This window comes from Brugia malayi, assembly GCF_000002995.4.
Source record: "Brugia malayi strain FR3 genome assembly, contig: Bm_v4_ChrX_scaffold_001, whole genome shotgun sequence".
In the NCBI taxonomy this organism is placed as follows: Eukaryota; Metazoa; Nematoda; class Chromadorea; order Rhabditida; family Onchocercidae; genus Brugia; species Brugia malayi.
The window spans coordinates 231,567-243,190 of NW_025062479.1; the positions used below are offsets into that span (position 1 = coordinate 231,567).

At 33.2% G+C, this 11,624-nt stretch overlaps 1 protein-coding gene across 2 annotated transcripts; it reads left to right on the top strand.

Moving 5' to 3' along the window:
- Nucleotides 1–959: 959 nt before the first annotated feature.
- On the top strand, nucleotides 960–11,033 carry Bm6361 (the record flags this gene model as incomplete). Of its 2 annotated transcripts, XM_043073101.1 has the most annotated exons (22): nucleotides 960–1,082; nucleotides 2,609–2,701; nucleotides 3,011–3,196; nucleotides 3,285–3,431; nucleotides 3,770–3,950; nucleotides 4,321–4,471; nucleotides 4,667–4,790; nucleotides 4,947–5,197; nucleotides 5,299–5,404; nucleotides 5,548–5,679; nucleotides 5,879–6,017; nucleotides 6,242–6,339; nucleotides 6,785–6,910; nucleotides 6,994–7,130; nucleotides 7,321–7,509; nucleotides 7,721–7,813; nucleotides 7,872–7,956; nucleotides 8,133–8,216; nucleotides 8,399–8,488; nucleotides 10,217–10,416; nucleotides 10,580–10,732; nucleotides 10,907–11,033. In XM_043073101.1, the coding sequence occupies 22 exons, from the start codon at nucleotides 960–962 to the stop codon at nucleotides 11,031–11,033; spliced, it is 3,015 nt and encodes a 1,004-aa protein (XP_042929035.1). The 2 variants fall into 2 exon arrangements, with proteins under 2 accessions (XP_042929035.1, XP_042929036.1); XM_043073102.1 differs by lacking the exon at nucleotides 960–1,082 and having other exon boundaries at nucleotides 2,660–2,701.
- Nucleotides 11,034–11,624: the final 591 nt, after the last annotated feature.

Consider the following 11,624-nt stretch of genomic DNA (forward strand, 5'->3'; position numbering starts at 1 on the left):
GTTGAATAATGCTTTAGTACTTCAGAATTCTTGTCCTCATACAATACCTTTTTTGTTATTTTCTCCACTAAACATATTGTGTCTTATTCTTAATTAAGATTTCTGATATGGATGGATGAATAATAGTTGCTGTCGCCTAGAATTGATCTCTTTGAAAGATGGAATTTGATGCAAACCTGTTAGCTTAAATAAACACGAAAATGTCGTATTACACATGATGATCCCTCTTGTTGCTTATTGAAAATGATGGGAATTTTTTCACTCTCACAAAACTTACTAAATCATGAAGCGATTAGCCAAAAGTACATCTGAGAGAGAGAGAGAGAGAGAGAGATTGTCTAGCTAGCATTTGCTCTCTTCTAGCAGAGCTAACTGTTTCTTTCACAAATGAACTGGTTCCTGCTGTGTATAGTCTGTGACGAGCTCGTCCACAATAAAGAAATGTCACAAATTTGCTGAACTACTTCAAATTAGCTGATTCTCGAGTCTCGAGTCTACAATAGCTGTAAATAGTATTCGCTACAGTCACACCAACAGCAACTTCAAACGCTTAAATGATATTCACTGATAAATATCAGATAAGGAAATGCAGCGAACAAGCCTAATGATTAATGATAATCTCATAACTGCTGCATTAATTTCAATGTTACTAATCCCACTTCAACATATTTGTCCTGCTCAGCAAATTTGTGACATTTCTTTATTGTGGACGAGCTCGTCACAGACTATACACAGCAGGAACCAGTTCATTTGTGAAAGAAACAGTTAGCTCTGCTAGAAGAGAGCAATAGTGTTTCATACTCTCAATTGCCATCCAAAAAAGAAAGGAATGCATGATTAGTTTCGAGATTAGTAGTGAGCGCAAGCACTGAGATAGATAACGGATTTGATATTTATTAACGTTATACTGTTTCCGGTGCCTATTGAAATAAACCTCGGACACTCTTTATTTGTTTCAGATGTTTGAATCTCCATTTAAAAGCGATTTTGATTTCGGTACAGAATTTGAATCCTCCACACAGCATCCTTTTTCTCTTCGCAGTCGATTACGCGAAGTTCGAGATGCATTTCGAGGATTTCGGGTAATTTTTTTCTTCACTGTTTGCGATTCAATCTTTCCTCTGCAATAAGATTTCAATTTAGGTCAAGCTGTTTCCTGCTACAGAGTTTTTTTTTTTTTTTTTTTTTTTTTTTTTTACGGATTTCCATAATTGTATGTATACAATGGGGATGATGCAAGAGAATTTTTGCATCGTGGTTGAAGAATTAATATTCAGTATAACGTGTAATTTCGTCACGTTTTGATTTGAATAACCATTCCCACCGTAAATGTCTATCACATTAGTTAGTATGTCCCTGAAATTAAGAATCATCCAATGATTAACTATCGTGCTTGCTTGCTTAAAAAATGATTTCAAAAGACATCTATCATGAAATGAAAGTATTAGACGATGGAAGCAACCCTTTCAGAAGCATTTTAAACATTAAACTTAGTGGCTTACATGACCTTTCAACTTTCAGATTCACTGCACATTTAATTATGTTGCATATTTTTCCGTTCACAAATTCATTGCACTCATAGTCGACATTATGTGACAGTTATGCTCATCGATAAATTATAGTCAAATAATAATATATAATTCAAGGACATTATTTATAATTACAGTAGACTATTGATATGTGTTGATACGGACTGATACAGTGCGCTTTCAATAATATTCTGTGAAATGGCCCAGTCAACGGACGGTTAAACATAAAAATTCTTGCTAGTAAGGCCTCTTCAGAGGATTGTAGTAGGCGTTTCCGAGTTAAATTGCATGCTGAAAAAAAAAAAAAAAAAACGGAAATTTCGGTTTATTACATCCATCTCCTTCTGGCAATAAATTCAACGATCTGAAATTTCACATTTCCATGCCATGCTATGCCCACTGGATTATTAAAGCCGTACACTTCTGAAAATGTTTTTTGGGCATTATACTACCAACTTGTTCTTAATTTAAAATTTTTGATACCATTATTCTTCCATCACTTTCTGTTCTTTTTTAATTACTCATATCTGATTCAATAATGGTACAGTATGGTCATATTGTTATCATAATCTGTCTATACGTTTCACTGTCGGAATTAGATTTAATTTTTGTTTCGAATTTAAGATATGTACGATTAGTACTAGGTTTTTCAATTTTTATTAACTTTCAAGTTTAGCGAACAATTAAGTAATAAAACACTTGCAACTTCTATTAAGGTACTTGAAATATTTTGTTCATTTTTGGCTTCATAATGAATTTTTCCTCAGCTACGAGGATTATTTTTAAGTCCTCTTTTGTACATAATTATCAATTTCTGCATTAGAAATATTCAGTTCTTCATCTAATCAATTTTATTTTCTTATGAATAAGCCACAAATGCTTTTTAAACACACACAAAAGAAAAGAACTTATCACTATTGTCAACAGTAGTTAAAATCATTTTTAAATTATTTTGCAGTTATCATTTATAAAGGAAAACTTTAGTGTTATTCTTACTGCCACGACAGATACACACATTCTTTTGCAAAACGAAAAGCTAACAAAAAGTTTATGTCAACGATGCTTCAAGTACTTTTCAGCCATCACCTGGTACTGGTACTGTTTCTCACGGCGAGTCAAATCTTCCAACTATGCCAGTTCGGAGTGCATCCGACACCGCCACATCTTCAATCGTAAGTAAAAATAAATTAGTTTTAAGAGTCTTCTTCAGTTGTCTCCCATGAGCGTCTCCTGCGTGAGTAATAAACGTAAAACTCTCTGTTATTGCCTCCTTTTTTAGATTTTTTGTTACCCAAACAAAAAATGTCAAAATTCCAGCAGAAGCAGTAGGAATTTCATCGAGACATGAAGTCACGGTGATAACTTTCCAGAATTAATTATTTTTAATGAAGTTTCTTTTTTTTTTTATTCCAACAATGGCAACAGTTTTAATATTTTATGCTACGGTGTTAGCAAAACATAACTTTTTTTATTTGATACAGAAAAGCTCAAACTCTCCTTCTCTCCCGATGAAAAAACCGGTAAAAGAAATTGAAGTATCAATACAATTCCTGTACGAAGTAATACGTACCGATATGTTTGAAGTACTTATTGGCAGTGCTAGTGCTGTTTTTGATTCAGTTCTTTCTTATATAGCAACACTAAAATATCCTGCACCTTGTGTTCAGGTCAGTTCATCCATTTTATTTATCAGCTTACTGCACCTCAATATGTGGTCTCCGATGATCTTATACCCTTTGAACTTTCCATTTTTAGGATGCTCTAATAGCTTTGTTGGATTGGGTCGAAAACAAGATCCTATCAAGTACTATTTATGATGATGTTGATACTGTTGTTGGGGAACCAGGAAGCTCGGAAAGCGATGGAAGTGAAGGAATACGTTTAGCTACTGAGCTCTTGAAAGTTTGCAGATTTTATGTAATATTTCTAGTAGGTAATAATAGTTTTTAGCATGCTAAATTATCGAGAATTAGATAATTTTATTAAGTGCAACCGTGATCTGATTAGGATAGAGGATGTGCAACATTGCTTCGAAAAATAGTTGTACATTGGTTTATCAGAAGATTAATTGATTAATTTATTTATTGTTCAATTCGATTTGGTTTTTTGCTAAGATATCTTGTGGACTTCCTTCTACATAATTCTTCTCAACAATGTCCACCTGTAAGTAAATAATTCTCCGAAAATTTGCATATACTCAACTGCTCATACATTTAATAAAAAGTATTGACAATTTGCAGGCTATTGCGGAAGTCGATGAGAAATCATATGAATCTAGTTCAAAACCTGAAAATGTCAAGTTGTTGGGATTTCATCAGGAACACCACAACAACACATCCGTAACACCAAATAATTCAGGTTTCCACAGTATATCCAGTGCTGATATAACTTCCCCTTTTAATCATTCATCTGGATGTATAGGCGAGTTTTTTTTCTTGTACATCTTTCATCATAACTACCAAGACTAAAGCTAGAAGAAACAGTAAACATCAAATGCTAAAATAAGCTGATAATGTATAATCAAAATTGGTTTTCCCTAAAGGATACGGAATGTAAAATTTCATTCCTATTCTTTGAAAATTTGTTGGCAATTTTATAAGTCTAAAAATATCCGTTGTCGAATGATTAGGTTGGTAACTTGTGAGTTAATTAGACAGTAACTTTAATATTAAACATATTGTTGTAATTTAGAAATCATGACAAACAGTACGATTTTAAGATTGAGTAGTGCTTGTTTCAATCGATCTTTTTTTTTTTTTAGATTTTAGTCATATAACTTACTTTTTTAAAGGGACCACTGATATCAGCTTGGTGGATCAGAGCCTCGATGACCTTTTGGCACAACTGAATCTGCATCAAGTCACAAAATTTGAACCAATTTTCCCGCAAGTTGAAAATGAAGATAGTGATGAGGATGATTCGGATATTGTCCACGAAAAAAGGTGCTAAAAGATTAACATATCTGGCAAATTACTCAATTTAATAAAGCTTTCCCATTCCTTTTTTCTTTTTTCTGTTTTTTCAAGGTGTAAAAATAGAAAAATTTTTGGCAGTTATGAAAAGTAAATCTGCGCTTAGAAAACAAGAATGATTAAACTGAAAGAAATTAATTTTCTTTTTTTTTTCGCATATTTTAGAGAAGAACGAGAAGAGAAAAAAGATACGAAAACTTGTGAGGAGGAAGTTCAACGATTGTCGGATGGAAGTGAGATAAGGAAACGGAAAACGAGAACATTTAATATGCTGCAGAATAGCAAACAGGTATTTGAGTCTTTTGTTATTTATATTCTAATTTCCATTTTTTTTTTTTTTTAATCTAATTTATAATCGTCAATTTGTCACTATTGTTTCACGGTTAACTTCATAAATTTAATTTGATTAAGATAACTGTATAATTGATGTGATGGAAAAATACAGGTAACTGTACGCTCACATGGTAATGGAGGTGATGAGATTGTTAATACCTTTCATGACGGTAATACATCATTCAACGATGATTTGGCAACCGATGATTTCTTCACAACTCCTCGAAATTCATTTGGGCGTAATCATTTGAATAGAGATAAATGTCTGGATGATTTGCTGAAGACGAAAGATGATTCAACAAATCCAGATGAAGGCATTTCCCAAAAAATCAAAAGTGTCCAACATACAGATACCGTTTCCCAGTAAATTATTAGCATATATATCTTTTTTTTTTTTGGAGTCTTTACTAATTGAAGAATAAAGCAGTTGTAATACGAATTCAAAAATATCTGTGTATATCCAGAAAAGTGTCGAAGACAGCGAAGAAAAATGGAAAAGTTATTGCGGACGATGCTGCACAAAAAATTGATAGAAGTGAACTAAATGCAAGACAAGTGGAAACTTTTAAAGTAATGTAATGAATTACGTATGAGATATATCGCCGTCCTTTTTTTTTTTTTAAGTTGAGTTCTAAAAAAAAATTTGAAATTGGAGAATTTCCATTCGAGTTAATTGTTTAAGCAAAATTTGTAATTACTTAACTGCTATTCAGGATGTTAAATTGCTGGATCGTCGTGGAAGTGGTTCTTACGAGGAGCACAGTACGGTTAAAATGGGTCTCACCAAATCATCATCCTCACCTCCAATTCCTCCAAAACAGCGTCATGTTATTCAATATATGCAGGTAATTTGCATAACCTTATTGTTTCACTGCTTCTTCCTTATTGTTTGCTAATTGTTACTAAATATTAGTTGCATGGTGAACAGTACTGTGTAGTAGTAGTAGTATAGTGCTACCTTACCTATTTCTTCATTTTGTTCGATCAGTTTACTTAATTTAAGGTTAGTAAATAAAGTAATCTAAAACTAGAAATAAATTGCAGACTTTTGGAAACAAAAGCGAAGACCAGGATGACTTCTTCAAGGGCTCAACACTTGCTTCATACATTTGGTTGAACGATAATTTACGATACCACGAAGAACAGTACAAGAAAAAAATTTCATTCGAATTTTCATTATCCAGTTTGCTTTTTCTTCGTTTACATTGCTTCCCACTCTTCTCCTACTTCTATGTCTGTTCTCATCATTATTTTCTCTTCTCAATATTTCATATTATCTATCCGCTTTTAGTGTAGTCGAAATATCTGTGAAGATCACGAAAGTTTCACACTCGTTACTTTCACGCTGACAGATTTATTCATTTCCTATCTTCAATTTATTCAACGCAACACAAACTTTTTCTGCAGGAGCAGCCGTGTCAAGTCAGCACTTTTCCGATTTGAGCCAATTGCTGCAATACAGTGAAACTGACAGAATTATGCTGCCAAAACGATATATGGATGAGGTATAAAGAGAAAGGGTCTTCATTATATGTTATGAATTTAAATTGCTTATTTCTATTATTCAAATGATATATCGTTTGTACTGAAACATATTTGGCTTATTTTGTGCACAAAAGTTTCAGTTCTCTTCTTTAGGATGTAGAAAATAATTCCTCTAAATGCTGCAATATTCTGATAATAGCTAGTCTATGGAAAAGATTTGATGATGTCGCTTAATCACTTCCCCTAATTCTTAGTTTAACTGCCAGCATGGATTTTTAGTTGCCTTTTAGGGTTATCTGCATTCTTTTCAAGACTGTTTAATCATTCCTGATTTTTGTCGTAATGGAGAGTGTTGAGCTAGGTTTTGAGAGAGGAATTTTCAGTTTTTGTTTTCGGAATTTGAATATTTGAAAAATTCGTCGTCCAAAGCACAATTCGAAGACTGTTAGCAAGTATTTGCTACAGAATGAGATCGTCTCGAAAGGAACAACATCACTGGCATCTTCGGAGACTTCAGAAATTCTGGAATGTATTGATGTGACAGATTGGTTAATGCTACGAGCACATGATGCATTCTCCAAACCCAATGAAGTAATTAATTTCTTTTGTTCGTATTGCAGTATAAATCATCCTACCAAGCCTCATTTCATTTCCGCATTGCAATTTTTCTACAGGTTCGTGGTGGACCTAAAGATGCGCTGATTGCTTTTGCGACCCAGCCATCAGGATCACTACTTTATCAAGAGGCTTTTCTCACAACTTATCGCAGTTTTGTCGAATCAGACGAACTTATTCAGAAATTGATTAGAAGGTACAAGTTAGAGTTAATTCATCTCTTCGATCTTCTAACAGTTTTACCGAAATAATTATTTTACATCTAATTAAATTTGTTAGTAATAAATTGTAGAGATGAAAAACCTCCTATGTTGTTAGAAAATAACTCGCCGATAGGTTCCAAGGCTTCCTGTATTTGCGTTTTTTGAAAGCTCCAAATTGTTCAGGTATTTATATATGTGTACTATAAAAGAACAGCAGTCAGTCAAAGTAGCTCGTCAAACTTTTTCAATGCTAGTACGAGTGGTTGATGAGTTATGCGCGGTGGAACAAACGCGGAAGCTTATTCGTGTAATTACAAAATTTATAAGTCGCCTTGTTAAAGACGAAAATTATACCTTTGCAAGGATTTTGAGGTTATTCTAATTTTCATAATTATACAACGGAATACCAAGTAATGATGAAATATTGCTTAATTTTTTGATTAAAAACTTGCTTTAACATATTTGAAAAAAAATATCATTTTGATATATAAAAAATATATCAAAAAATATCAAAAAATATCACCACATGCATAAAATTATCCCGCACATCCTGCACATATCTCCCACATACCTAGATTTCCAGGAAACGACTAATGTCACGAATGGACCTAAAGTCAATACAAAAACTCACGGCAACATCAAAAGAGCGAACTAATATGAGGGGTGTGAGCTCAAGGTACGTCTTTATTCCTCTTATTTCTCATATTCTTCACATATAACATCTTCTATTTCAGGCATCTAACAATTTTTGATATTCGTTCCGCAATTATCGCCAAACAAATGACTTATTTGGATGCAGAATTGTTCCATATGATTGAGGTGAAATATGAAACTTCAATTATGAAAAGAGTAGAAGTATTAAAATATATCAGGAAGACATGTATTATTTGTTATCTTCATTTATGAAATTTTGATATAGTTACATTTGCTTTTATTTTTTTTTTTTATAAAACGAAGGAGGATTTCGTGTGACTAGAGCTAAGGAATATTTTCAGCCAGCTGAAATGCTTTGGTGGGCACAAGAACAAAACGAGAAAAAAAGTCCAAACTTGTGTCGTTTTACCGAGCATTTTAACAAGGTAAGACGATTACTACTCCATTGCTCTCATTTTCATCATCCTTTTCTGATAGGAACTGACGTAAGGTTTAAAATATCTGCTGACTAATAGCTTTCGTCTTCTAAAACTTTCCGTGATGAAAAGACGAAATAGTACTATAAGTTACACAAATTCCTTTCATTTATAGAAGAAGATTGTTCCAGGTCTCGTACTGGGTTCGAACTCTCGTCTTGACACCATGTGAGCAAAGAACACGTGAAAAAGTAATGACGAAATTTGTCAAGATAATGAAGGTACCTTTTGTTATAGATGCTTAATCCTAGTCTTTCAGGGTTAGGCCATGTAGACGACACATGTTTCAGTTAGAGGCCTGCTAGAGAGTAATATGAGTTAAGGTAACCACAAGAAATGCACTTCACTACTCTGTCCTGAATATTTGATGCTTGGCTGCTGATCTGTGGCGAGTGCAGCCCTACTGGTAAGGGAAGACTAATAATCTCAAATCCTACTACCATGTCTGTCCTATAATTGAAAGTCGAGAGAAGAACCACATCAATCATCTCCACAGCAGTATATGTTGCGACATCCTTGGAGTGTGTAAAAACGCGTCAACAGGTGAAAATTAACATGACCTTTGAAATTAAATAAGAGATGAAGAAATATTGTGAAAAGCCATGTTAATTCCACTCAATTATTCGCGCACTAATGGATGTATTTGCTTCTTCTCCTGCTAGATAGACGTCGAAATGTTTAGAAGCTTTGTTGCAAAATAAAATTGAAACTGCAATAAGTCGGAAAGAGGGGATACTGTGGAAATGTTAGAATCGGAAGACGAAATGAAACAGTCCAATTGCTTCAGCAAAAGCATAAAACGAAGGAAGACTTGGAATGAATCGAATGTAAAAGTGCCACATCGATTCAACTTAAGGTAGCAGATAATTGATCGCAACACTTTCATCATCCAACAAAGAAAGCGATCATAGCATATTACAATAAAAAATATACCAATAATTTTAGTAACAAATAAATTCCTTACTACATTGTGAAGTTTAATGATGATCTACCATTGTTATCTCGACCAGAACTTCGCCAGAAAGCAAAAAGAAAAGCTAAGCTTAATCAGAAATGCTACACTCTTAAATAACTGTAAAGAAGAAAATCTATAAGAAGGGAATATAATTCGAATGCCCAATTTTCTGCTTTATAAAATAATCAAAAGAAAATTGAGAGAAAACTCGATGGTTCATTGACAATTGGAATAAAAAGACAGTTTGCTGGGAGTGCTTGAGATGCGGGAAAGAATTGTGCTATTATTACTGTTGTTTTTCTATCGTTCTGCTAAACTTGGAATTTCATTTCTTGACGACATTTTGAACAGCGAAATGCCACCTTACATGAACAGCGGAAGACATTAATAAAGAGCATACCTGAACCGGAGTGTACGGAAACGGGAATACTCTACCTTTATATTTTCTCAATATGTAAAATGGATAATAAAATAGGTTTGGAAAAGTCCATTTGACGTCCATTTTGATGAAACAGTAGATATTTAATGTGTTACTTTCTGATAGAGAATTGTGGAAAGTAAAGGATGTCGAGAATACAGGAATTGAAGTGGGTCCAGCAAGTTACTGAGTTATATTCGCAAAAGTGAAAAGGATGGTTTGAATAGCTTCCAAAAATTAGGTGAGGGGTGCTTATTGGAAATGTCAGAAATAGAGACAAATCATAGGAGAAAATCTATCATAGCTGTGTTCAAGATATGTCTTATAGCATTAATAGAATACTAAAAGTTTCAAACGGTCATGATGAGAGTTATTTGACATTTGCATACTTATATGTCAACAATAAGAAAAATTAGAAATGTAAACATTCTTTATAATACTGACAAGGTAATAGAGCTTTACAATTGTTCTTAATTACAGTTCAATAGTGATGAAGTCCTTAACTTATCCTTATCCTTATCTTTAAATATGCTAGATACTGCTTGCCTTCGAATTCCACAATATTTCTAACTGCAGCATTTGCGCATTGTGGGCAATTACAATTCTTATTTGGCCATCTTATCAGCACTAGATTCGGGTCCTATCCGAAGACTGGATTGGTCCAAACATATCACTGATCTCTTGAAAGAGCACTCAGTTGTGATGGATAGCTCACATTCTTTCAAAAATTATCGCACATTGTTAGGCGAAAGCCGACCTCCATGTTTGCCTTACATGTAAGCTTCTATTTTTAAATTTCTTTTTTCTGGCATATATTATTTGTTCTTAAGATGAAGCAATTTCAGTAATTGTTCTCAGGGATAAAAAATAACTTAAAGAGGGCATTTTCCAACTTCAATCACTACACATCTCATCCTTTAAAAGATGATTATTTTGAAGAGGTCTTGTTCTGCAAGATCTAACATTTGTACATATCGGGAATAGCGATTATCTCCCGCCAGAACAAAGCAATGGTAGAAAGAACCTCTTAAACTATGGCAAAAGATGGCAACAATTTGCAATTCTAGACAGCATCCGATGTTTCAAAAGCTGGTAAGCATTGATTTCATAGGTACAATATTGTTTATTTCCAACTGGAGTACGAAACCTACTGACTTTATTGAATTAGTCGTCGTCGTTCTTTCGGATTCATAAAGGTATGTATAAAAAAGATGTTTTATTCATCGAAAATATGCTAATTTGGGAAATGATAGGCATCTTTTGCAGGAATTACTCGATAGAAAAGGATGAAAAAGTTATTCAGTTCTTCAATGGATTCAACAATTATTTGAGTGAAGATGAGATCTGGGATCTGTCAGAATCAATCAAACCACGAACACGTAAAAATAAATAAATCAACCTCTGAGATATGTCAAATCTAGAAACTCTGAAAATGATAAAATGATATATTATGCGACAGCTTAACTGACAATCTATCACACATTATATCGAAACAAATTCTAATCAATCCAAAGTATTGAAAAATTCCTCCACCATTATGGCAACTAAATTGATCACTATTTTGGTGGACAATTAATTACATAAATAGCCTCTGTGAAAGACGTTTTAGAAGATGAAATGATCATGAATTTAATGATTATTATTATTTCATGGAATGATTATTTTTGGTGCTCTGTTAGAAAACTAATCGAACTAATTTTTACACATACAAACAACTCTTCTAACACTGTAATCATTATAGAGTAAACATGATTCAGTCAATGATTAAATGTGATCGCTGAAATATGTTAAATCATGATTTAGTTACAAAAATTCAATTTGATTTTAAAGAAATATAATATTTAAATGCAGAAATTCTGGAAAAAAATTTAATGGGATCAATGTACATCAAATATGGAACGATATTGTAGGAAACCAAATGATTTCTCTCTTCCAGTACAGTGTTATGTTGTGAAAATTGAAAACTGTTTACTCGAATCTTTTT